The sequence below is a fragment of the Miniopterus schreibersii genome, assembly GCF_964146895.1.
Source record: "Miniopterus schreibersii genome assembly, chromosome: 8".
Classification (NCBI taxonomy): Eukaryota; Metazoa; Chordata; class Mammalia; order Chiroptera; family Miniopteridae; genus Miniopterus; species Miniopterus schreibersii.
Window position 1 is genome coordinate 28145143 of NC_138109.1, and position 27375 is coordinate 28172517.

Below are 27375 nucleotides of genomic sequence, written 5' to 3' on the forward strand. Positions count from 1 at the left end.
GGATCAGGCCCGCAACCCGGCCATGTGCCCTGCCCAGGAATTGAACCGCTATCTCCTGGATCCTAGGTCAATGCTCAACCGCTGAGCCATGCCTGGCTGGGTTAGAACAAATTATTTTAAAGACTCAAATTGTCAAAACTGGTACAAGAAGAATTAGAAAATTCAAATAGCCCTGCCCTGGCCAGGTGGCTCAGTTGGTTGGAGCATCATCCTGTACACCAAAAGGTTGTGGGTTCAATTCCCAGTCAGGGCACATACTTAGGTTGCAGTTTCACTCTCTGGTTGGGGTGTGTAGGGGAGGCAACCAATCGATGTTTCTCTCTCTCCCCACCCCCCACCCCCCACTGCTCTCTCTAAAAATCAATAAAAACATATCCTGGAGTGAGGATTTTTAAAAAATTGAAATAGCCCTAAATCAGGGTTTCTCAACCTCAGCACTACTGACATTTTGGTCTGGATAATTCTTTGCGTGTGGGGGATAATTCTCTATCCTGTGTATTGTAGGGTTTTCAGCAGTATCTACCCACTGAGAGAAATACCACCCAGTTGCAACAACCCAAAGTATCTCCAGATATTACCAACTATCCCCTAGAGGAGTGGCAAAATCACTGTACCAAGGAAAGAAATTTAATTCATTATGAAAAAAACCTTCATTTCCTCTCCTCACCCTGCATTCCCAAGAAAAAAGACACAACCAACTCTAAGGGCTCAGATGGCTTCACTGTTGAATTCTGTCAATTTTTTTAAATCTTCACCCGAGGATATTTTTCCCATTGCTTTTCAGAGAGAGTAGAAGGGAGAGAGAGAGAGAAACATCAATGTGAGAGAGACACATGGGTTGGTTGCCTCCAGCACACCCTGACCAGGGCTGAGCCTGCAACCGAGGTACGTGCCCTTGGCCGGAATTGAACACAGGACCCTTCAGTTCCCAGTCTGATGCTCTAATCACTGAGCAAAACCAGCTAGGGCTCTATCAATAATTTAAGGAAGAAATAATACCAATTGAATAAAAATTCTTTCAGAAAATAGAAATGAAGGGATACTTCCCAAGCTAATTTTATGAGGCCTGCATTACCCTGATATCAGAATCAAAGGCATTACAAAAAGAGAAAACTGCAGCCCAATATCCCTCATGAACACAGACGAAAGAATACAACAATGTATTAAAATAATAATACATCATAAACTAGTGTTTTTTCAGGGATGCAAAGTTGGTTCATCGTTTGAAAATCAGTATAATTCATCATATTAAAAGAATAAAGAAGAAAAACCATACAACCATCTCAATAGATGCAGAAAAAGCATTTGAAAAAAATCAACAACCATTCATGATTAAAAAAAAAATCTCAGCCAAGGTCGGTATGGCTCAATGGTTGAGGGTCACCCTATGAACCAGGACGTCATGGTTCCATTTGGTCAGGGCACATGCCCTGGATTTCAGGCTGGTCCCCAGTAGGGGGCGTGCAGAAGGCGGCCGATCAATGACTCTCATCGTTGATGTTTCTCTCCCTCCCTTTCCCTTCCTCTCTCTGAAATCAATAAAAAACATGTTTTTTTTAAAAATAAAAACCTCATAAAAAGGCTTTGCTGTTAAAAAAATCTCATCAAACTAGAAATAGGAGGAAACTTCTTAAAAACAACACTACACCTAATATAATGTGAAGTATTGATTGATTTTTCGCTAAGAATGGGAACTAGGCAAGGATGTTTATACTACCACTACTTGGATTCAACAGTGAATCATAACGAGTAGGACAAGGCAACGAAAGGCAAAGGAAAACCCAGGTATGTGCCCCTTTCTGCTTAGCTAACACTTTCGGTACTCATCTGCCAGCTCCCGATCCTCCTGATTCCTCCAGTGGGGTAGGGACCTTTACGTAGTCTCTCCCAGCGTTCCAAGCACCCAGGCGGAGCCCCCATTCCGTGCGAATGGTAGCTCTTCTCCAGCATCCTCAACGTTGGAGGGGCTGTGTTTGCACCTGAGAAGTAAAGGTAAACGGAGCCCGGGGAACAGCCAGCCGTAAGCCCCTCCCCCTTTCCGCACCGCCCCCGGGAACCCAGGAGTCTCGCGTTGCTGTTCCGGTCGGAATGACCCGGCGGCGCACGCTGCCGACATGGCTGCGCTGGTAGTGAGCGGTGTTCGGGACCTGCTGAAGCGAGCGGACTTCGCGAAGGTCCTGCGGAGACAACGACATAAGAAGAAATGGGTAAGGTCCAGCCGGAGGCCTGGAGGGAACAGTAACAGCCGCCTCTGACAGCCGCCCCTCGGGAAACTTCTCTGGCCCTCCCACTCCGCGCTTCGCTCAGTTTGGTTTGCTACTCCCGCCCCTCTGGAAGCCTTTGGCTTCTTTTCCCCGCCCCTCAGGGGGTGTCACTAAGCTCCTCCCTATCACATCGGTTTGGTTGCCGCCTCTGTCAGCTCTTTCATTTCGCCGCAAATCTTGACAAGTTTTGTTACGTCTGCAGCCTTCTGTCGCCGCCTAAGTTACGTCATCACATGCGTCCTCATTCTGCCAGTCACGTCACCGCCTCTTGTTCCCAGCCCTTGGTCGTCTTCCCCTTGACACCCACTACCCATTCCACTTTCCTTCCCCCCTTTCCCCCTCCCTCCCCCTTTTTCTTCCCCTACCTCTTCCCCTAACCCCCTCCCGCATGACCTCTTCTACTCCTTTCCCGGTAGAACTTCCAGCCCAGCCGCCCTCACCAGGCGAAAAAGGCCAGAGCGACCTCCCCTTTCTTTCTGGGCCTCCGCCGCCCTCCGGGAAAGGATTCAACCCCTTCCTCGCTCTCGAGCCGCCTCTGGCGCCCAGGAAAGGTTACAGCAGTCACCCTGCCCATACCTCCGGCCCTTCCCCAAACCCGGGCAAAAGGGGCACCGACTCGACTCATCTGGGTTGTCCCCAGTTCTCCAGAGACCGTTTCACTGGCCTCACCTGTAGTCCTGGAAGTTCTTCCAAAACCGCCAGGCCCGACTCCCTACCCGAACCGATTCCCTCCCCACCCCTACAGCCTCCCCTGAGCCTGGCGAGATGTTCTTTTGAACCCTCTTCTCCACTCCTCGGAAGGCAATACTGCGAGCCTATCCACTCGGATTCGCCCCGGTTCAGACTTAAGGGGTCAACCCCTCTCCCTACGCAGAGCCCTTATTGCAGCTTTACGAGAACACCTTGTTCCTGTCCCAGAAGCCCTTACATTGACCAGAACACTTACCTCTGTTACTCTGTTCAACACCCTTCAGCCCTGATAAGCCCCGAGACCTACCTTCCCCGCATTCGTGTTCCTTTGGAAACTGGCTCCATTACATCACCTCTCCTTGGTCACCGACCCATGGAATATAAACCTATAATTTCCCCACCCCTTTCTCACAGGGTTTTGGAGGGCTCACAGATCTCCCCTCTGTACCCTCCCTGGTCCTCAGGGAAAAGTTATAATGATCCCCTTCCTTCAGCATCTTCCCCACCCACTGGCTGTCTTAAGCCTCCAGACTCTTGTGAACCGAAATCACAGCTTGACCCACCCCTTGGGAACAGTTATTGTGGCTCCCCATTTTCTTCTCAGGCAAATGCACCTGGCTGTCCTAGCTCACCTCAGGAGGGCTTATGTCACTATTCCCATCCTTTCTCAGAGACCCACATATCTTCCCCTGGGAGCCCTTATCGTGTCATCTGTTTACCCCCTAGAATTATTGATTCTTCTTGCTCACCCCAGTCCCCGGCTCCCAGGAAGCCTTGCTTTGAGCCTGTTTTCTCCCAGGAGACTGGTGGGAGCCCTTACCTCTTTTCTGGCACCCCAATTTCTTGTTCTTCCTCTTCCCAGGAACCACCTCTTCCCCTGTCCTCTCACTGTCCTAATTCTGCCTTCTCTTTACCTTCACCCCTGGGCAACCAGTTTATATCTCCACCTCAGTCAACTCCCCATAGAAGCTGTAATGAACCCCCTCTCCTTATCCCAGTTTGCCCCCAAGTGAAGTCCGCCAAGTCCCCAGAGTTAAAACAGCCATGTGCTTCCCACAGACATTGCTCCCCAGTCAACTCTGCCCAGGATACTCCTCCTGACCAACCCAAGCCCCCTAAGGTCAGCACCCCTCCTCCACCTCCCTCCTGCCCTTCTGGTCTCTCTGGTCCTTGTATGGTGACATCCATCACAACTTGTTCAAATTCCAGCCCCAAAAAACTTCCCAAAGGGACTGTCTTACCTACTCTGGCCCCTCAAGCCCTCAAAACTGTTAACCCCACTTCCCTTCCCCTCTGTCTTCCTTGTGATCCTACCTTACCCAATATTTATGTTCAGAGCCATTCCCATGGACTCCCCCGAGGAGCCCCATGCTGTACCCATATATATTCTGTGGTTCCTCCCACCCCTGATCCCTGCCCACTATCTGGTTCCACTGGTCCCCTTCAGTGTCATAATCGACCCATGGTGCCCCCTTGTAGCACCTATGGCACTCCCAGGGGTCCATCTAAACCCCCTCGTCAGCCTGCAGAACCTGCATGTTCTACCCACATCTATTCTTTTATTCCTTTAAGAACACCTTTTGACCCTCGAAGTTTACCCATTGCCCCCCAACCCCGGGGCTACCCTAATACTGTGCCCTGTGGCCTCCACATCTATTCTGTGGCTTCTCAAGGCTCTCGCAAAGAACCCCGCCAGATACCCTACAGCTGTCCATTGCCTTCATCCATGAATTCCAGCTGTAGCAGTAATCCCAGCTGTAGTTCGACTGTTACTGCTAGTGAATGCCAGAATAGTGACAGTCAGAACAAGAATATCCACCAAAGCAGAAGTCGGAGCCGGTGTGAGAGTCCCAACCATTCTAGCAGATGCTGGAGTAGAAACAAGGGTTTCCATCCTAGCAGAAGTCAGAGCCAGTTCAGGAGTCCTGATCAAAACAGAAATAAGGGCCAGTGCAATGGCTCCCATCAAAACATAAATGAATATCAGAGTGAGAATCTTCAACATGACATATTTTAGGGTCAGAGTGAGAGTCCCCAGTATACAAAAAGCCAGGGCCTGAGCAAGAGTGCCCCTCATAGCAAAAGTTTGAGCAAAAACAAGAGTTCCCACCATGGCAAAAGGCAGGGAAAGAGCAAAAGCACCCATCACAGCAAGAGCCGGAGCAAAAATCGCCACCATAATGAGAAATGAGAGCCAGAGCAAGAGTTCTGACAAAACCAGAAATCCAGTCCAAAGCAAAATTCACAAACAGGAACAGGACTGCCAGCCATAATAAGCATCCAGCTGTGGCAATCAGGACCAACTGATGGACTCCTCAGCTGAGTTCTTCATTTTCCTTTTAATCTACTTTTATGCTCTTCAAGCTGACTGATGTCCCTCTCTGCTACCCCCATAGCAGTCATCCTAGAAGTTCCCATTTGGTTTATACCTCAGGTTTCTGTGAGCTCTCCTTTGCCTACTTTCTTGGGGTCTGGAAACACTCCCAAAATGATCCTCCACCCTGTGATTGCGTTATGGATTTTGCCACTGTCTGACCTTAGGTAAGTTACCCTCATCTCCATCAAATGTGGAAGGTTGATATTTTTGTATCCCACTGAACTGTCTGGTGCTCACATAAGCTAGGAGACATGAAAGTGCTTTAGAAAATGGAAGGACTGTTCAGAGAGGAAGGGTCTTTTGTTTTTAAGCCTGAAGCTTCCCCCAAGGCCTCCACAGTTACTTCCAGTCTTCTGTAGATTTTCCTCAAGGGTCCTCTTCTGAGCTCCCATTCTGTTAAGTTCTTCTCACTCTCAAGGAGTGCCCCCTTTCTTGGTGGCCCCCACATGCTATTATGAGAGCTAGAACTTCCTTTCTCTCACACCACTGAGATAGACCAGCTCCTCACTACCTTTCTCTTCCACACTTCTCTGGCAGGCAGAGGTAGGGTCCAAAGGCAGGAGTGGGCACTAATTGGATCCACATTAGCTCTAGAGATCTGAGATATTGGTGGGATTGGGCAGTAGGGGATAGAGGCAAGACTGGAAAACAAGCCTGTTCTTTCCCTTTCAGGCTGCCACAGAACCCAAATTTCCTGCTACTCGACTGGCTTTGCAGTATTTTGACATGACCTATGGAGTGCAGTTTGGGGATCTTTGGCCATCCATCCGGGTCAGTCTTCTCTCAGAGCAGAAGTATGGTGCACTGGTTAATAACTTTGCTGCCTGCGATCATGTGAGTGCTGAACTGGAGCAGCTGCATGCCAGGGATTTTGTGAATAAAGCCCACTCCCATGGGGAACTGGGGCCTGAGAGTGGTCAAATGGCAGTTCCATCCCCAGCTTCCTGGGCCTGCAGTCCAAACCTTCGATGCTTCACTTTCACCAGAGGGAATGTCAGCCGTTTCCCCCCTGCCAGGTAGGATCTGGAGCCATGGCTGGGGCTGTCCTGAGTGTCTACTGGAAATAAACAGGAAGAGACCCAGCTCTTGCCTTCTTTTTTTTAAAAAAATATGTTTTTATTGATTTTAGAGAGAGGAAGGGAGAGGGAGAGAGAGAGATAGAAACATCAGTGAGGAGAGAGAGTCATTGAGCTACTGCCTCCTGCTGGGGATCGAGCCCTCAACCCGGACACGTGCCCTGACCTGGAATCAAACCATAATCTCCTGGATTATAGGTCAGTGCTCTCAATCACTGAGCCACATCCGCTGGGCCCAGCTCTTGCCTTCTTTAATAGGTATCATAATATTGCTAATGCTTGCTGAGTGCTTATATCTGTTAGTCATTTCTCTAAGTGCTATATGTATGTTATCTCCTTTTGTTCTGTTAACAGCCCTCAGAGGTAATAATGTTCCTCTACATTTGAGGAAACTGAGGTGCAGAGAAGTTAAGGTCCGTATTTGCTTTAGGTCCCTTAGATAGTAAGTGGTACCGCAAGTATTTAGATTCAGGTGGTCTGACATCAGAACCTAGACTTTGAACTACTCTGATCTGCTGCCTCCTACAGAAAACAACCACCTCTGACTTGAGCATTTACTGTACCCTGTCCAGTAAAATGTGTGTTATTTACAACCACTATCATTTTTCCCTCATAACCACCCATCAGAGTGAGTAGAACAAGTAACCTCATGGTACCAAAGAAGAAGGACTTGCCTGGGAAATGGGGCTTGCCTAGGGGCACAGAGTTAGTATAAGACCAGGAAAAAGAAAGGAAAACTTCTGGTTTTCTGATCCAATGCTCAGTTGTATATGAAGTTGAATGAAAAAAGACTCTGTAATCAAATGCTAAATAGTGCTTTATAAATTGAGAAAAGGAGAGATCAGTATTAGTTATAGAATGTGGAATTGATCTTTGAAGGATTGATTCAACAAACTTTTATTGTATACCAAATGCCAGGCATTCTTAAGTGCCTAGGTTATGGATGCACAAACCCTCATGAAGCTTACAGTCTAGTGAGAAAAACAGCTATTAAAAAACTACTTATATTGCCCGGCCAGGTGTGGGGGACTCAATCCCTAGTCGGGGGCATGCAGGAGGCAGCTGGTTAATGACTCTCATCGCTGATGTTTCTCTCTCTCTCCCTCTTCCTTCCTCTCTCTGAAATCAATAAAGATTTATTCTAAGAAATAAAACAAAACAAATCTATTTATCATTTTGCCCAGCCGGCGTGGCTCAGTGGTTGAGCATCAACTTGTGATCCAGGAGACCGAGGTTTGATTCCTGATCAGGGCACATGCCTGGGTTGCGGGCTCGATCCCCAGTCGGGGGCATGCAGGAGGCAGCCGATTAATGACGACTCTCTCATCATTGATGTTTCTATCTCTCTCTCCCTCTCCCTTCCTCTCTCTGAAATCAATAAGAATATATTTTAAAAAAACCAAAAAAACACACCTATTTATGATTTTGATAAGTACTACAAAGGAAAAGTGCAAGATGTTATAATTAGGAGATATAACCTAGTCTTTTCTGAGGACGTGAAATTTAAGCTAAGACCTGAAAACTGAGTAGGAATTAAAGCTGGTGGCATGGGGGTAGGATGGGGATAAGAAGCTAAATATGAGGCCGCAGAAGCAGACAGGAACCAGATCATAAAGGTATTATAGACCATATGGGATTTTGGACTTTTTCTCTAAGGGTAAGAGGCAATCTCGAAAGGTTTTAAGTTGGGGAATGATATGACCAGATTTGAATTTTTAAAATATCATTTTGGCCCAGCCTGTGTGGCTCAGTGGTTGAGCATCAACTCAGGAACCAAGAGGTCATAGTTCGATTCTCAGTCAGGGCACATGCCCGGAGTGCAGGCTCAATTTCCAGTAGGGGGTGGCATGCAGGAGGCAGCTGATCAGTGATGTTTCTCTCTCATCGATGTTTCTCTCTCCCTTCCTCTCTAAAAATCAATAAAAATGTATTTTAAAAGAATCATTTGGCTGCTTTGTAGAAAACAGATTGGAGAGGGGCAAGGCTAGAAATGGGGATATAAATTAGGAGGCTTTTGTAATAGTCCTAGTAACTGGCTTGAAGGAAGGCTTTATGCTTAAGAGTAGTAATAGATGAGGCTGGAAAAGTATATGGAGACCATATGTGGGAATCTTGAATGCCAGGAGCTTGTAGGTTGGGGAAAGTGGATTTTTTTTTTCTGGTGGGCCAGGGTTGCTTAAAAATAGCTGGAATTGCCAGGACTGGGTAGCTTCATACCATGTGCCCTTTAGTTCATACTGCTCTAAATTACCAAGATCTGTTTTAGAGAACTACTGGAAAGGGCTTCTGAGTAAGGGAAAGGCAGTAATACACAGTGGTTATAAGCATGGGCTTTGGAGTCAAAAAAGTGAGATTGGACCCTGCCTTCATCACTTATTAGATATGTGGTATTGGATAGCTATAGCTCACTGTGTCAGCTACTGTTCTAAGTATTTGACTTATATTAATTTCTTTACCCCTTACAATAATTTTATCTGGTGAGGACTGTTTTTACAGATGAGGATACTGAGGCACAGAGAAGTTGAGTACTTTGCTGAAGGTCACACAACTAATGAGCCATCAGGTTGGATTTGAGATCTGGTCAGACTGGCTCTGGAGTTCAGGTTCTCCTGCCTCATAGGGTTGTGGTGAGGATTAAGTGAAATGGTGCACGTTAAACACCTAGTATAATACCTTCAATATAGCACTCATAAATACAGTATCTTACTTTTGACATTATTCTCATCAAAGCTATACTTCAGGAAGATTATTTTAATCACTGTGGAGATGGGGGGATAGATTGGAGCAGGTTTGGAGACCAATTTGGAAGCATTGACTTTAGGCAGAACCATGGAGTGAATAAGAACTATGTAATTTCCTAAGTTGTCTGAGGCACTTGGCTGCTACTCAGGGAGGACACCTTGAGAGTAGTTAGGGAAGCAACCCTTATATGCTTGGGATTTATTTTCCTTGTCTTGATAGGCTCCCTGTAAATCAAGGAGATCTTAACCTCTCAGGAGTTCAAGGATGTATTCAGGGAGCCCAGGAACCTCCTGAAATTGTCTGAAAAGTTGTGCTTTTTTTTGGAAAAGCCACTGTAGCTTTTAGCAGGTTCTCAGAACTGTCTGTGAACATAAAAAAGGTTAAGGAGTGATGCTTCCAAAGGAAGGAACTTGAGGAGAATGGGTTTTGTGGGCCAGTGCTGGTGTGATGGCAATTCTATGCTTTTCTCAGATATCTCCATTTTCTTCTCATTCTCCTTTGTGATTCATGAGGCACACAGTTTCACAGACAGGCCAAGCATGATTTGACTTTGAAAATGTCCGATCATAGCCCTAGCTGGTTTGGTTGAGTGGTTAGAGCACCCACTCACGGACTGAAGGGTCCGAGTTTGATTCCAGCCAAGGGCACATACCTCGGTTGCAGGCTCAGTCCCTGGTCCCAGTCGGAGTGCGTGCAGGAGGCAACCAATTAATGTGTCTCTCTCCCATCGATGTTTCTCTCTCTCTCTCTTTCTCCCCCCCCCTCTTTTTTCCACTCTCTCTGAAAAGCAATGGAAAAAATATCCTCGGATGAGGATTTAAAAAATATATATATATCCCATCATAGCCTGAGCCCATTTCTGAATGCGGGAGGTGTCACAGTTTCATGACTGGGGATTGTAGCTCTTGTAGCTGACTCTCAGTGGTGCTATGTATGTCTTATGTCTTGTCATATCTTTCTCCCAGAGCCTTCCTGTCAGGGCAGGGCAACAAGGACCAGGTTTCTGTCTCCTTGAGTCTGTCCCCAGTGGCCTTCCATGCCGAGCTGTGTCTCAGGCAGGGGAATGGGGAATGGCTGTACCACCAGTTGCCCTTATGACCACTGGCCTAGGAGTAAGGCATCCTTCTGTGACCATTAGGTTGTTGTCTGTTGCCCCCCTCTCTCTCCCCACACCATTACTGCCTCTCTTTATGCCTTGTTGGCTGTCATTTAGACTCTTGTAACAGCCTTCTCACTACTGTCTCTAATTTATTCTTTCTAGCCCACCTAGCTTTCTAAAACTATTTAGATCAGGGTTGAGGAACCTTTTTTCTGCCAAGGGCCATTTGGATATTTATAACGTCATTCATGGGCCATACAAAATTATCAACTTAAAAATTAGCTATGAAAAAGGCTCCTAGATTTATTGAATTTCCAGTCTCACCTGCGGTTGCCTTGGAAGGGCCAGACCAAATGATTTTGGCCTGCAGGCCAGATGTTCCCCACTCCTGATCTAGATGATCAGATCACGTCATTTTCCTTAAACTTTTAGTATCTGCCTACCGGTTATAGTCCAAACTCCTTAGCAAAGGGTTTAAGACCTTTTCCAACCTGGCCTCTATCTTCTTCCCAACCTTAATCTCATGTACCTTGTATTTCTACCACACCAGATTGCCAGATTACCACTGCTTCTGAAAGAAGCTATGAGTTTGCACGCTTCTGTTCCTTTGCTTCTTTTTTCTTCTGCTTGGAATGCTTCTTTTCTTTTTTTAATATTATGATTATTTTTATTTGAATTTATTGGGGTGACACTGGTTAATAAAATTATATAGGTTACAGGTGTGAAGTTCTATAATACATAATCTGTATATAGTAGTGTGTGTTTGCCACCCCAAGTCCAGTCTCCTTTTGTCCTTTTTTCTTTATTTTCTCTTTTACCCGATGAAGGCCTATTCCTTCATCTGGCCTAACTCAGGTCTCTGACAAGCACAACTGATGGCACTCTTCTCTGAACCCACAAAGTACTTTGTATCTCAGTATGTAACTCAATAAAACTGGGTTTCTACTATATGCCAGGAACTATTTCAGGTGTTGGGGATATTATGATGAACAAAGCAGGCAAAATTCCTGTCCTCATTCTAATAGGGAGAGATAGAGGGGAAACACACACACACACCCCCCCCTATATGTATAAAATGAATAATAAGTGCTTTAAAGAAAAAAGAAAAATAATGCAAGATAGAGAGATAGAAGGTGATTGGAGTAGGTGGCTTCTATTTTTAGATAGGTCAGGGAATGCCAGTGCCTTTTGATGAAGTAAATTGTGAGGAGAGACCTGAAGAAGTGAGGAAACAAATGAGGGATATTTGGGGCAAGAGTGTTGCAGGCAGAAGGTACAGCAACAAAAAAAGCCCGAGAGACAGGAGCAGGCATGACTTAATTAAGGAATAGCAAGATGGCTAGTGGGGCTACATTAGAGTAGATTGATCTGTATTTTAAAAGGATTACTCTGGCTGCTGTGTAGATGAATGGGTGAGTGAGTAAATAAATGAGTGTGGATTTGAGAAATGAGTTTTTGTTGAATAGAGCTCAGTAGCCCCTGAGGACCTGGACCTGGTGACTTTGACTCCCAGTGGGTCTTCTGACTTGGAATTTGACAATACTGTGCTCTTCTCTCTTCTAGGCTTTGCAGCCTGGGTGTCATGGACTACTACCTGATGGATGCTGCCTCTTTGCTGCCTGTCCTGGCCCTTGGCCTGCAGCCTGGTGACACGGTGCTTGACTTATGTGCAGCCCCTGGGGGAAAGACACTAGCATTGCTTCAGACTGGCTGTTGCCGTAAGTAAGAGGGCTGGTGTCTTGGGCAGGGAGGACTCCCTACTTCACCCAGTCAAGGACACACTAAATATGATGGGCTCTCTGGTCCTAAGGTCAGCAAGGGGATAGTGCTGGCTGGTATATTTTCTGTTGGTGATTATTTCCTCTATTTCTCTGTCAGTTTTCCAAGGAAGATTGCTGAGCAGAGTAATGTCTCTGAAAGCAGATTAAAGTAGTGCCCTGGTCAGTCTACCACATGATACGTTCATTCCTGTTTCCTTTGTCTCCAAGATTAAGTTCCATTTCCTTAGTCTGCCAGCTAAAGTATAAGATCTGGCTGCAGCTACCCTTTATAATTTTATGTTATTCTTCCCTAGGCTTTATATGCAGGTCATATCCTGCTACTCTCTGTTGCCCAAATTAGCCCCCCTCCCTTTGTTCCTGTTGTTTTCTCTCTAGAATACTCCTACCCGATCCCAGCTGGCCTCTCTACATCCTTTTAACTTTTAAGCCTCAGCTCACCTGTGCCACCTCTGGAAGTTTTTCCTCATGACCTCTACTGGCCAGCTGAGAAGTGATGCTTCTCTCTCTTTTGCGCCCAATCATGGGCATGACCCTTGCAACTAACTGTTAGCACATTATTAGCCTTGCATTAGAGCTTTCCTGGGTATGCATCTTCTCCCTCTTCCTTGGGGACAGGCCCAAGTCATATCATTTCAGTAGTATAACCTATCCTGGGCCTTGTGCACTTTAAGTGTTCACTTCAGCCATCCACTGGCCTACGTCCTGCCTTAAAATAGGCAGCGTTTTCTCGGTGAGGACCTAACAGATGTCCACAAGGGGGCGATGATTTTCACACTCATCCTGGCCCTCAGACAGGCTTCTCTTGCAATATGTCCTATCCTTTTGGTTGGGCCTGGACCCTTCTTTTCTAGTTCTCATCAGACAACTTTGAGTTAGCTTCCAGCCTCATGGCAGGCCCCATGGATAATTCTAGAGAGGTACCACATTTTTCCCCCCTGAATTAAATTACTTTCTTTTTAAAAATTTAACTCTTTATTGTTAAGAGTGCTGCAGATGTCTCCCCCTTTCCCTCCCCACCATTGCCCCCCTCCACCCGATCCTGCCCCGCTGCAGGCCTTTACCACCCGAGAGGTACCACATTTGATCTCAGTCTTCTGGAAGTCCAGAGGGAAAGGAGAAAAGATATTGATATGGCACAATATCTTCTGTTACCATATAATGCAAGAGAGCCCAGCCTGGGTGCTGAGCTGTGCTGATCTTACTGAATGATGTGGGAATCCAGCAGAAGAGGGATGATATAAGTAGGGTTACTTCGAAGAGGAGGAACTTGAACTAAGAGGAGCTAGAAGGGCCAAGGAGACATACTTGAGAGCTGCTCTTCTAAGGTGTGCTGAATTACCAGCAACTCACCCTCATCCCAGTGATTCCTTGATCCCAGAGAGACAGGAATTGCAGTGCCTGAAGGGAACTTAGAGTTTACCTAGTCCAGCCCTCATATTTTTATGGAAGGGGAAATTGAGCCATGGAAAGATTAAATCATTTAAACCTTTTACATAAGTTGAAGGTAGAGTGAGAACAGGACCCAGCTTTTCTGTTCTCAGTTCATGTCATATTCAACTGCAAATTCCCTTGAACAGAGAATCCAATTTTTACTTCCTTGATGTCCTCAAAAACTGGGACCATATTTCTTTGTGGGAACACTAAATTGTTTTATAGTAGTGACCACTCCCACTAGATAAGGTATGCACTCTCTAGTTCTTTTTATTTCTTTTGTCAAAAATGAAATTTATTGAGATAACCTTGGTTAATAACATATAAATTGCAGGTGTACATTATAATTCTGTATCTGTATACTCTATTGTATGCTCACCACTCAAAGTCTAGTTTTCTTCTGTTACCATACATTCACTCTCTAGTTCTGACCACACTTCCCACCTCTATTTCACTCCTTGACTCTGAGGCCAGGTATCAACTGCCGTTGATCATCAAGCTTGCAGTAATATTTTTTCTTATTGTAGCACCAAGAGCAAAGTGAAATATTTCTTGAACTTGTGTCTGTTACAAAAGGGAAAATGGAAGATAGATGGTGAATCAATTAGGATTTAGTTTCGTCATATTCAATAGGAAACTCAACTAACTGGATTAAAGTAGAAAAGTTCATTTCTCTCTTACATGAGAGAAGGGATATAAACAGTCCAGGGCTGGTATGGAGGCTCCACAATCATCAGGGACTTGGGTGCCTTCTTTCTTTTTGCAACCTGTTTTATTGTTGGCTTTAGCACCATTGCTTGTGGGCTGTTTTGTTGGGCCATGGCCTCTGAAGTTTCTTAATTCCCACAGGCATAAAATGTCTGTACTACCCAAAGCCATCTATAGATTCAGTGCAATCCCTATTGAGATTCCAATGGCATTTTTTACAGAAGTAAAGAAACAATCCTAAAATTTATATTCCCACAGGCAATCTTGCTGCCAATGATCTCTCCACTTCCCGAACAGGCAGACTTCAGAAGGTCCTTCACAGCTATGTACCACAAGATATTAGGGATAAGAGTCGAGTTCGAGTCACCTCATGGGATGGCAGGAAGTGGGGAGAACTGGAGGGGGACACCTATGACCGGGTGAGTGATTCCTGACCTGGGACATCAGCCAGCTAAATCTGACCTCCTCATCCTGACTACAGGCTCTGGGCAGTAGGATTGAGCCCTACATGTTTGGGCATGTAGGGCTGTTTCTGGACCTAGTCAGCTCTCCATGGGGATTTGGAGAAAACAGTCATCTGAAGAATTGTCAGTTCAGCTTAGATGACTGGCTACTACTATCTTCATTAGAGACAGCAGCAAAAAAGAGTTTAAATCTGACTGAGTGTAAAAAAAAATTATTAGGCTTATTTTATTTCTCAACTCACTTGGTTGCTCAGAAACCCTCATTAAAATAAGTATGAGCCCTGGCTGGGTGGCACATTCGGTTGGAGCATCATCCCATACACCAAAAGAGTTGCTGCTTTGATTCCTGGCCAGGACACATGCCTGTGTTGCAGGTTTGATCCCCGGTCAGGTTGCATACGAGAGGCAACTGATCAATGAGATTGATGTTTCTCTCTCACATCGATGTTTTCTCTCTCTCTCTCTCTCTCTCCCCCTCCCTCCCTCCCCCTTCCTCTCTCTCTAAAATCAATAAAAACATATCCTCAGGTGAGGATTTAAAAAAAATGTTTTTTAAGTATGAATAAGCTCATTTTATTTTTGAGTATTAATACAGCACATGGTGCAAAAATCAGAAGGCACAAAAGGGTATCCAGTGAAAAGTACATTTCCCTCTTACTCCTGTCTTACAGCCATCTACTCCTCTCCCTAAAGATGACCATTGTTTATATTTTCTTCTGTATCCTTGAAAACGTACTGTTTGTGTTTATATAAATATAAATGTGTGTGTATTTAAAAAAAAAAAGGAATGGTCATCTGGCTGGTGTGGTTCAGTGGTTGAGCATTAACCCATGAACCAGGAAATAATGGTTTGATTCCCAGTCCGGGCACATGCCGGGTTGTGGGCTCAATTCCCAGTGGGGGGCATGCAGGAGGCAGCTGATCAATGACTCTTTCATCATTGATGTTTCTAGTTCTCTACCTCTCCCTCCCTCTCTCTGAAATCAATAAAAACATTTAAAAAAAAGGAATAGGGGGACTCCAAGATGGCGGCAGATTGAGTGGAAGCTACACTGACACTCTACCAGGACCAAGCTGGAATTACAACTAAAATATAGAAAAACCATCCTGAATAATCAACTGAAGACTATCTGGAGAGCACCCTCATAAGCAAGGATGTAAAATGGAGACTGCCTAGAGACTGGTAGGAAGTGGGGAAGCACGAGGGCTGGCTGGGCTCCCACAGGCAGCAGCTGAAGTTCCAGAGGGATATTTCAGCTGTGGGGTGTTCCCACTGAGAACTCTGGGTCTAAACCCCAAGTTGGGCACTCTAGCCCAGAACACCAGAACTGAGAAACGTGCCCACATAACATCTGACTGTGAAAAGAGGCAGGGTTTCTGTCTGCCAGGGAGAGATGTCTGGGAACGCAGGCACCTTCTTAAAGGGCCAATGCACAAAGTTTCGCGTGCAGCCACTCACCTTGGGCTCCACTGGCGGAAGGAGGGCAGAGTGGACTAGAGCTGTGTGAGAAGAATCCAAGGGTGCTGGCTCTGGGGATAGAGCTCAGAGGGCATCCCTCTGAATTCCTGTGCTGAGTCATTCCCCCATATGGCAGAGGAAATTTTCTCAGGCAGACATTTACAATCCAAGCAGCTTTTGCCTGAGGGGGGAAGCAATTGTCCCATCCATTGGAAAACCTCTTGCCCCACCCTGTGGAGTTTCTACAGCCTGAGGCTCATTAAGAGACTGAATAACAATCAACCTCTGGGTGCTTTGTGTCTTTGCCTAATTTGCTCCTGGACCCAGGGCTTGGGAAAGCAGACCTTGGTGCCCATCTTAGTCCTTTCCAAACGCACCCAGCCCCAGCAGAGGGAGTCACAAGCTGTGGATTTATGACTCCCTTCAAACAAGGTAGTAAAGACCAGTCACAAACAGCATCTGACATTGGCCTGCACCAGAGACCATCCAAAAAACTGGGATTCCTAGCACATCTACCTAATAGAAACAAATCCAAACAGGCAGCCAAAATGATGAGACAAAAAAGCCCCAAATGAAAGAACAAAAGAATCCTCTAGAAGAAGAGCTAAATGAAATGGAGATAAGCAAACTATCAGATATAGCGTTCAGAATACTTATCATAAGGATGCTCAACAGCATGAGAAAAGAAATGGAAACTATGAAGGAAATTAACAATGACATAGTAGAAATAAAAAACCCCAAACAAACATTGGAAGGAATAAACAACAGATTAGGGGAAGCTGAGGATCAGATCAGTGAATTAGAGACAGGGTAGAAAATCAGAGAACCAAAAAGAAAAAACAATTAAAAACAGGAGAATAGTTTGAGAGAGCTGTGGTACATGAAACAACAATATTCACATTATAGGACTGCCAGAAGATGTAGAAAGTAAGCAAGGGTTAGAGAACCTGTTTGAAGAAATAATGGCAGAAAACTTCCCTAACCTGCTGAAGGAAAAAGTCACACAAGTTCAGTACACACAGAAAGTTCCAAGCAAGAAGAACCTAAAGAGGCCCACACCCAGACACATCATAATTAAAATGCAAAAAATTCAAGACAGAATCTTAAAGGCAGCTAGAGAAAAGCAATCTTACTTACAAGGAGCTCCCATAAGCCTGTCAGTTGATTTCTCATCAGAAACTGTACAGGCCAGAAGGGAAAGGCAGCTCATTCTTTATTGTTCCAGAAGGCATAGCTAGGATCAATGAATGGAAATAATAAAAATGATGAGCCTACCCGGCATGGCTCAGTGGTTGAGTGTCAACCTATAAACCAGGAGGTCACGGTTCGATTCCCGGTCAGGACACATGCCCAGGTTGTGGGCTCAGTCCCCAGTAGGGGACATGGAGGAGGCAGCCAATCAATGACTCTCATCATTGATGTTTCTATTTCTCTCTCCCTCTCCCTTCCTCTTTTCAAAATCAATAAAAACATATTTTAAAAATAAAAAGTAAAAATAAAAATAATGAGCCCTAGTCAGTTTGACTCAGTGGTTAGAGCATCAGCCTGTGGACTAAAGGGTTTCCGATTCAATTCCGGCCAAGGGCATGTACCTCAGTTGCAGGCTCCATCCCCAGCCCCAGTTGGGGCTCGTGCAGGACATTTGAAAACAATTTTAATATCTGAAGATGTCTTTGTTAAGTTATTTGTTGAACAAATAGTTGTGTGCAGATTCACAGTTTTCTTTTTATATGCATTGCAGTTATACCTTTGCCCATCCCTTTATATTTAGCCTTGTTGAATCACTTCCTTTTAGGTGTGTCTCTTCTATACTGTATAGAATTGTGTTTTGCTTTGTAAATGAACATGTGAATTTTATTACTTTAAAACAGTTGATGTCACTGATAAATTTGTCTCAGCTCTGTCAAATTACTTTATTTATTTTCAATATATGTTTTTATTGATTTGAGAGGAAGAGAGAGATAGAAACATCAATGAGATACATTGATCAGCTGCCTCCTGAACACCCCGTACTGGGGATAGAGCTCCAAACCCTGGCGTGTACCCTGACCAGGAATTGAACCAGCGACCTCTTGGTGCAGGGAACAATGCTCAACCAACTGAGCCACACTGGCCAGGCTCTGCTAAATTATTTTACTGTGTTTATTTTATTCACTGTTTCTTTCACTATGTGATCCCTTTTCTTTACTCTTTTTGTTTTCATTTCTTTTGCTATTTAGGAAGGTTTATATTCTAGTTCTACATTAGATCATTTCAATATCAAAACTGTTTGGGGGTTTAATTATATTGGTTGTAGTTTCTGCTAACTCTGTTCAAGGAGGCTTGCTTCTTTTTAAGTTTTGTGGTTATTTTTGTTACTTGTCATAATTTTCTAATAACTTGCCTATTGGAGTTTAACACAGAAGTGATCAAATCATAAATGTAACTGCTTAAGAATTATCTTTTATGCCCAGCTGGCATGCCTCAGTGGTTGAGCGTCAATCCATGAACAACATCTTGGTTTGGTCAGGGCACATGCTTGGGTTTTGGGCTTGATCCACAGTAGGGGGCATGCAGGAGGCAGCCGATCAATGACTCTCTCATCATTGATGTTTCTATCTCTCCCACTCCCTTCTGAAATCAATTAAAAAAAAAAATTCTTTTATGAAATACACTTATACAGTTTTACTACTACCCTTTCAAGAACTATATTACCAACATTCTAGAAACCCTTATGCCCCTTTCTACCCTTCTGGAGGTAATCACAATTCTGGCTTCGAAAAGCATAGATTTTTTAACTTTATATAATGTAATCATATAGTAAGTACTCTTGTCTGACTTTTTTCTCTCAACATTATGTTTGTGAGTTTCATCCATGTTGTTGCCTGTAGCAGTGGCTTGTTCATTGTCGTTGCTGGATTATGTCCCATAGTATGCATATATAATTTAAAAAGCAATGGGAAAAATATCCTCAGGAGAGGATTAAAAAAGAAAAAAACACACAAAGCTTAAGACAAAACAAACCAATTTATTTGTCCATTCTATTCATAATAGACAATTGGGTTATTTCCAGTTTTGGGCAATTACAAACAGCATTGTTATGAACAGTCTTGTAAATTTTTTTTAGTGCACTTATGTACCCATTTCTGTTGAATTGTTGGGTCATAGACTATGTATATGTTCAACTTCAGTCAATACTCTCAAACAGTTTTCCAAATGATTGTGCCAGCCTACATTCCTACCTACAGTCCCTCAAATTCTTGCTTCCTTAGTAGGTCTTTAATGACTTCAGGTAGATATTTTAAACATTTTGTTAAGTATTTCCAGTTGTTCCAGCTTGGTTTTGCAACAAGCTATTCTGCCTTTACTAGGATTGAGAAAACCTGATTTTGTTTATTATCAGTTTATGATCATTGCCTAGTTAATTATAGAGCCCTAGTTAATTAGAGGATTTGCATTCCTCCAGAAAGGGACCTGCATTTGCTTTTTCCAGGTGTTTGGAGGATCTGTCAACCCAGGACCATTAATTGCTTTATGTGTGGTTGTCTGGATCATGCAGGCATTATGAATTTGCACCTTCTACCTTAGTGGTTACAAATTTTCAGAGAGATTCTTTTTTTCTTTTTGCTCAGAGTTAAAGCCAAAACAGACGAGTTCTCTTGTCTATTATGGGCTGATTTTTTATCTAGTTCATTCTTTGATAGTGTAGCCCTTTGATGATTTTGCCTTTGCTATGGATTTCCATTCCAATTTCCTACCTCAGATGGGCCCTATTTTCTGTCTTTTTTTGGGGGTGTGTGTGTGGGTTACTGGGGATTTGGTAAAAGATAGAAGCCATTGGCGTCAGCTCCAGCATGCCTTCCTAGATTTGTGCTCCTGCTTTTATTTTTAGTCTTCACCTGAGGCTATGTTTATTGATTTTAGAGAGGGGGGAAGGGAGAGAAAGAAAAACATCAATCAGTTGCCTCCTATACACACCCCGACCCGGGATCAAAACTGCAACCTTGGTGTGTGCCCCAACCAGAAATCAAACCAGAAACCTTTTTGGTGTATGAGATGACACTCCAACCAACGAAGCCACCTTACCGGGGTTGTGCTCCTGCTTTTTCTTTGGCTTTTGAGAATTTCTCTAATTTTCTATGAACTATGCGTTAAAAGTATTTTTAAGATTTATTTTATCCAATCTTTAGGTATTTTGTATTACAAGGGTTCTCAGGACATCTAGTTCACTGCATTGCTGGAAATAGAAGTATTACTTACTTCTGTGATGTGTTTTCTAAACATCCCAGTGGCCCTTCTCTGGGCATCCCTATTTGATGTTTCTTTTTCCTGTGAAGGCCAGCCCCATCACAGTTCTTGAGATATGGGACCTGACCAGAATACAAGGTGATCATTATTTCTCTACTCTGTATGTACTATGTCAATTCATACAGCCTATGAATACATCAGAATATTGAACAATGGGTCATTATTAATTTACTTGGAGTTTCTGTTTAACTAAAAACGAACAGATCTTTTCCCAGATGATTTTACTTTTTTGAAATATAAATATAGGACAATTAAAAACAGGTTTTTTTGGCCCTCGCTGGTTTTGCTTAGTGGTTAGAGTGTCAGCCTGTGGACTGAAGGAATCTGGGTCGATTCCAGCCAAGGGCACTACCTCAGTTGCAGGCTTAATCCCTGGCCCTGGTCGGGGCCCATGCCAGAGGCAACCAATCAGTGTGTCTCTCTCACATCAATGTTTCTCTCTCTCTCTCCTTTCGACTGTCTCTGAAAAGCAATGGAAAAAATATCCTGGGGTATTTTTTTAAAAAAAGATTTTTTTGTTGTTTTTGTTTTTAGTGCCTAGCACAGAGTAGGCTCTTAGTAAATGAATGACTTTACATTTCTCACTTTAATACTTTTCATATTGGATATGACATGACATTGTTTTAGCGTAAGATATTTTATTTTTGGTGGGTATTGGGTGGAGGGAGTCAATGGGGAAAAATAGGGAACATCTGTAATACTTTCAACAATAAAGATAAATTTTTTTAAAAAGGTATTTTAAAAATGTGATTGATTTTAGAGAGAGAGTAGAAGGGGGAGAGAGGGAGAGAGAAATATGGATTTGTTTTTCCACTTATTTATGCATTCATTGGCTGATTCTTGTGTGTGCCCTGACTGGGGATCAAACTCTCAACCTTGGCATATTGGGACGACACTCCAACCAGCTGAGCTACCTGACCAGGGTAACATAAGGTATTTTAAATCCTGATCCTGTTATTGAGTCTATTAGCTACCTTCTGGGCATTATATGATCTGTAAATTGGATGTTTTTATTCAAATAGCTAAGGACCAAATCAGGGACAGAGCTCTGAAACACTAAAGACTTCTCGTAGGTTGATATCAGTTATTTAATAATAGCTATTTGTGTGTTGGTTTTATTTTTTTCACCAGCCATTGAGTATACCTAAACATACTGTTTTCCCACTCATTATTTCACAGTTGTCTACCAGGTTCAAATGAGAAGCTTTGTTAGGTACTCTGCAATGGAAGCATGGGCAGAGGGAGCTCTCTGCAAAACCTCCAAATTAGGGGCCTAAAACAGCCCTGGCCTTAAGGAGCTCTAATACTTTACCCTTTAATCCTTCTGGGCAGGTGCTGGTGGATGTGCCCTGCACCACAGATCGCCACTCCCTTCATGAGGAGGAGAACAACATTTTTCAGCGGTCGAGAAAGAAGGAGCGGCAGATGTTACCTATGCTGCAGGTGCAGCTTCTTGCGTGAGTAATAGATTTACAAAAACTCAAAACTTTGTGCCAGAGTGCTCTGGGTGTCTGGTCACCTGGGGGACTGGAAGCTTTTGCCAAGACCATCACCAATAGAAGGGTCTTCTGACTAAGGACCTGCCTTGAGGATACGAACATCATGGGATGGTCCTTCTCGAGAACATAAAAACTCTATGTGGTAGGACATGCATAGCAGGGTGGGCTGCACAGCTTCACTTACGTTCACTTACCTCCATGCTAGTCCCAGTACCAATAAGTAGCTCAAGTTTGAAAAATAGTTGCTGGGGTCAAGATTCTGTAGGGCTGGGGTAAGGACTCAATCCATCCAGCATCAGAGTTTGGTTCATAACTAGAGCCAGAGCTCAGGGGATCATTGCAAGAATGTTTCTAGAGGAGAGCCCATGGTGTAAGTTTGGGTTGCTGTTTGCCTTGAGAATGAGTTTTCATTTTGGGAGAGACTGCAGAGGCTGTCTAACACAGCTATCTATCCCATAGTAGACACTTCTATCCATGCTTCCAGCTCCTGTTGCCCTCTTAATTCTGGGAAGCTCACTAGTTACTGTTTTGTCTTTTTCTGATTTCAGGGCTGGACTCCTTGCCACCAAACCAGGAGGCCACGTTGTCTATTCCACCTGCTCACTCTCACACTTACAGAATGAGTATGTGGTTCAAGGCACTATCGAGCTCCTGGCCAATCAATATAACATCGAAGTTCAGGTGGAAGACCTAACTCACTTCCGAAAGCTTTTCATGGACACATTCTCTTTTTTCCTATCCTGCCAGGTTGGGGAGCTGGTAATCCCGAATCTCATGGCCAATTTTGGGCCTATGTACTTTTGCAAAATGTGTAGACTGACATAGCATCACCCTGTTCCTGGAGCCCTGTGTGAAGACAAAGGGTGTACTCCCATGGAAGCACCAGAAACTGAGACAATTGGCAAAGATGCACTCTGGGTCCTATCTCCATCCTGTTCAAGTCTTTCTATAGATAGTTTTTAGCAACAGGAAGTAGGAGTTTTTCTATCCTGCTGTCCAATTGTGGAGCATCAGGTTTCTAGCTCACTTATTATATCCCACCCCTCACTTCCCATCTCTAAGCCTGTACTAAAGGTTCCTGTCCCATTGGGGGCTTAGGAGGAGGAGCCAGTGAGCAGGCCCATACTTTAAACTGTAAACTTGGAAAGAAGCATTTAGCCAATAAAACTGTTGAAGCTCCATAGAGCTAAGGCTGTGGTTGGGGGCCTTATGTTACTCCAAGTACTGTTAGTTCTACTTGTACCAGCTGCTGCTACTGAGCACTAGCTCCTAGGTGCCCAATGCCCAGGACCTCAGTCTGGTTAAAGGCTTCTGGTTACAGAGCCCCTCTTACACTTGAAGTGGTTTTGCATGATCAGTCTTGAGCAGTCGGTGGGCCCAAACAAGTCTACCTTAGTTTTTCCATATGGCCTATGATCTAATATAAGAAACAAGTAACTGAAAATGTTAAGCCAATACAGTCTCCTTATTTACAATGAGAAAGCTCTCCTGAGCTGAATAATTCCAGCTATTCCTCCTCCTGCCAACAGCACTGCTGCCCATTTGTGGCTGGGGAAGCTGCTCTCCCACAGGGCTGTGTAACTCCTGTGTGTGTCTTTTCTTTTGTTTAATCCTCTAGCAAGTATTCCTTGAACTCATGTATGGCAGGTAGCCAGGGGGCTGCTGGAGATGTAGCAGTTGGGATTGTGGGGGATAATGATGCTCATCCTTGGGAATGGCAGTGCTCCTCCTTTGCTTTTTGAGCACCTAGGAATTTCCTAATGTATTATTATATTCTGTTCTTTTTTTCTTTTGTTTTGTTTTTCCTTGTTCCTGGTCTGTGGCTGAGCTCTGGTGCCAGTTGTTTGGCACACCTCAAATCACTCAGAGTTCTTCCTCCAGCATCATAGGGCCTCACCTCACACAGTGTGTTTTGGGAGCAACATTACATCATTTTACTATTTGCATGCTAGTTATGTTGTTTTTGTAACTTTAGCACAAATAAAGCAAAACTTAATGGCAGGGATATTAAAAATTGCTTGTGGTCACTTGTAGATATTGCTTTTTTTATTAAATTTTTTCTTCCTGAAAAACTGGACCTTGTGCAGAAAAGGGCACATAATTTTAGAACACTGGTATTCTTAGTTCTTCACACTTTATCCTTTCTTTTCCTCTTCTGTCACTTCCTTTTTTCTTTATTCCTTTCCTGCTAATCTTTATTTAGGTATTAGAGGTGTCAGCTGAGAAAGGTTTTACTTTATTTTATTTTTTCAGAGAGAGTGGAAGGGAGATAAAGAGAGAAAGATAGATGTGAGAGAGACACATTGAATGGTTGCCTCCTGCTCGAGCCCCCACCGGGACCAAGCCTGCAACCAAGGTACTTGCCCTTGGCCAGAATTGAACCTGGGACCCTTTGGTCCACTGGCCGACGGTCTAACCACTGAGCCAAACTGGCTAGGGCTATTGAGAAAGATTTTAGATTAAGTTTTTTCCTTTCTTGGGATTTGCATTGTAACTCATGTCCCTGGGACACCTTCCAGACTCAAAATCCTAGGGAACCTAGGAAGATGGATATATAGGGAGTAGAATCATAATTAGCTTCTTGTGTGGGATGTGCTCCCTCCCTATTGTTTACGTAGGTGCTTGGACTTCTGCCCTTGGCCTCCTGGGTATGCAGGCTGGTGCTAGTTGAGTGCTAAGCAGTGATAATCCAAGAGGAGAGGTTCTTTTGCCCCTGTGGGCCCAGACTAATTGGAGACAGAGAGACCCAGGTAAGAAAAGCAGAGAAGTACTTTGAAAAACAGTTTGTCTCCTGTAATTGAATATTAACCTACTCTACCACCCAGTTATTGCAGTACCTGGGATAAATCCAAGAGAAATTCATAAATGTACACTGGGAGACATGTACAGGAATGTTCATAGCAGCCCTGGCCTCAGAGGCAAACCCAAATGCCCATGAACAAGAGTATTAAATAAACTAGAATATTCACACAATGAAATATTATACAGCTGTCGAAACAAATGAACTACAGTGACACATAGTATGGTAGTATGGATGAATCTTAGCAATAAAATATTAAAAAGTGTAGTCCCAAAAGATTAAATGTAACATGATGCCCTTAAAAAAAAAGTAACACACCCTTATTTTAGTTATTTACATAAAATATAATTTATTAATTTTAAATGTACTGCTTAATGACTTTTGGTTATTGTATATAATAGTGTAACCACCATCACTATAAAAATATGGAAAATAATTTCATCTCCTAAAAAGTTACCTTGCACTCTTGCACTGAATCACCTTCCCCCCATCCCTGGTCCCAGGTAATCACTCACCTCCCTCCCCCCCCTCCCCCTTCCACTCTGAAAAGCAATGGAAAAAAAATTATCCTTGGGTGAGGATTGAAAAAAAGACCAGGCTCCCTGATGGCTTCTAAGGGATGGATTTATATATAGGGGGGAAATCATTAATCATGGTGACTAAGGGAGTTAGGATCATGGTCAGGCTCGTGGTCTCTACTGATTGGTAAGCACTAGGGTAGGGGGTCGTTGATCATTGCATCTGGCCCTGATGTCAGGGTTGCTTCATCTGGTTTTTTGAGGATGCGGTTGGTGATGTCATTCTGGAGCTGAAACACAACTGAGGCCTACATGTTCTTGTTTGACTGAAATGCTTTCTTTGTGGTCAATAGATCTGAGGCTTTGTTTCTAAGACTATTGGGTGCTGGCCAGAACCTCATTGTTCTGAGGGCTTAATGATTAAGCAAGGGAGAAGGAAGGTGGGTGAGTCAGGGCACTAGTTGAGGCCAGTTTCAATAAAAGGAAAAATAAAAAAAAGGGCAGATTAAAGAAAATAAGGTTCCTGCATGGTTATACCTATTCTGGAATTTAATGTGGAAGATAGAGTTGATTTACAGCTGGCTTGCAAAACTCTTGTCTTTATCTGAGTATCTGGTTTTTCACTCTTAGCCAAGGTAGGGGCACTGGCCTAACTGGTTATATGTGTCTGGCTTGGTTACATGGCCAGAGTAGCATAAAACCCCTGCTGGGAACTTCTAACTTGAGCTCTCCCAAAGCCAACAACCACGGATTATGGTGATTCAGTCCAAAGACAGAGTACTTCATATCTTTGCCTAAAACTTGGCATTGTAAGTTTTAAACTTTATTCTGGCCCAGCCAGGCATGGCTCAGTGGTTGAGCATCGACCTAGAATCCAGGTGATTGGGGTTCGATTGCCAGTCAGGGCACATGCCCGGGTTGCAGGCTTGATCCCAAGTCGGGGGCATGCAGGAGGCAGCGGATCAATGACTCCCTCATCATTGATGTTTCTGTCTCTCTCCCTCTCCCTTCCTCTCTCTGAAATCAATAAAGATATATTTAAACTTTATTCTAGAGGGTGTATCTTGGTGTCCTATTGTGGTTTTATTTATTTATTAAATCCTCAACTGAGGATATATTTTTATAGATTTTGAGAGAGGGAATGGAAGAGAGAGAGAGAAACATCAATGTAAGAGAAATATTGATGTTGCCTTCCACAAGCACTCTGCCCCAGGATAGAACCCATTACCTTCTGGTGTATAGGATGACACTCCAACCAATCCTGCCACCTGGCCAGGGCTCACTGTGGGTTTAATTTATATTTCTCTGATGGCTAGTGATATTATCAAGTTAAATACAACTAAGATTAAAAAACTGTTTTTCAGAGAGAAGAAGGGAGAGAGAGAGACATCGATGTGATCTGTTGCCTCCCGCACATGCTCCGACTAGGGATTGAACCCGGACCAGAAATTGAACCTGCCACCTTTTGATGCACGGGATGATGCTCCAACCAACTGAGCCACACCAGCAAGGACTGAAAAACATTTTAAAGAACATATATTCAGTTAAACTGTAAAACAAAAAAAATTGATCTCATCGTGGGATTCAGGATAATGGTTCCCTCAGGCAAGGGAGATAGGACGGGCTGGAGAGAACAGTTAGATTAGGTTATTGTTGGGGTTCTGCTTTCATGTTTGGTGCTTATTACATTATCAAAACAACTAAAATAGTAAAAAACCTATGTATAAAAGTATTGTGCATGATAAAGGTGATAAAAAAAATATGCGAACAAAGATTAAGCTTAATCCAGTTTTGTGCACCTGACATCCAAAAAGAGGAGGTGGTGGAGAACCAAGTCTGCAGAGTGTAAGTGTCAAATGTGGGAGGGACCATATCCAGAGACCTGGAAGCTTAATAAAGTTGCCTCAGTCTGCTTGTGAGTTCCTCTTTCATTGTGACATACAATGTCCCACCCTTAGCAAAAGACCAGCCATGGGTCACAGTAGAGAAATAGCTTAGACCTGTGGTTTTCATTTTTGAGGAGTCACAAATATGTTTGACAGACTGGTAAAAGCTTTGGTCCTTGGGAAAGTACATACACACAGAAAACACATTTTACACATAACCTCAGGGGTTTGGGCACTCCCTAAAACCCATCTGTAAGCCCCAAGTTAAAAACCTTTGGGTTAGGAGATTAAAGA

General features: G+C 43.8%; 2 protein-coding genes across 3 annotated transcripts; both read left to right on the forward strand.

The window, feature by feature from the left end:
* The first annotated feature begins 1921 nt into the window (after positions 1-1921).
* Positions 1922-23910, forward strand: NSUN4 (NOP2/Sun RNA methyltransferase 4). 2 transcript variants are annotated; one of them, XM_081145018.1, is made up of 6 exons: positions 1922-2207; positions 6004-6347; positions 11812-11966; positions 14427-14587; positions 21711-21835; positions 22426-23910. In XM_081145018.1, exons 1-6 carry the CDS (start codon positions 2115-2117, stop codon positions 22700-22702), a joined length of 1155 nt encoding a protein of 384 aa, XP_081001144.1. In that variant the 5' UTR covers positions 1922-2114; the 3' UTR covers positions 22703-23910. The 2 variants fall into 2 exon arrangements, with proteins under 2 accessions (XP_081001144.1, XP_081001145.1); XM_081145019.1 differs by lacking the exon at positions 1922-2207 and adding an exon at positions 5389-5495.
* Positions 2653-5213, forward strand: LOC308560369 (sperm head and tail associated protein-like; the record flags this gene model as incomplete). The annotated part of the gene is given in 2 exon segments (XM_081144327.1): positions 2653-4968; positions 4972-5213. Coding segments are annotated over 2 exon segments (2490 nt in total). The 3' UTR covers positions 5146-5213.
* Positions 23911-27375: the final 3465 nt, after the last annotated feature.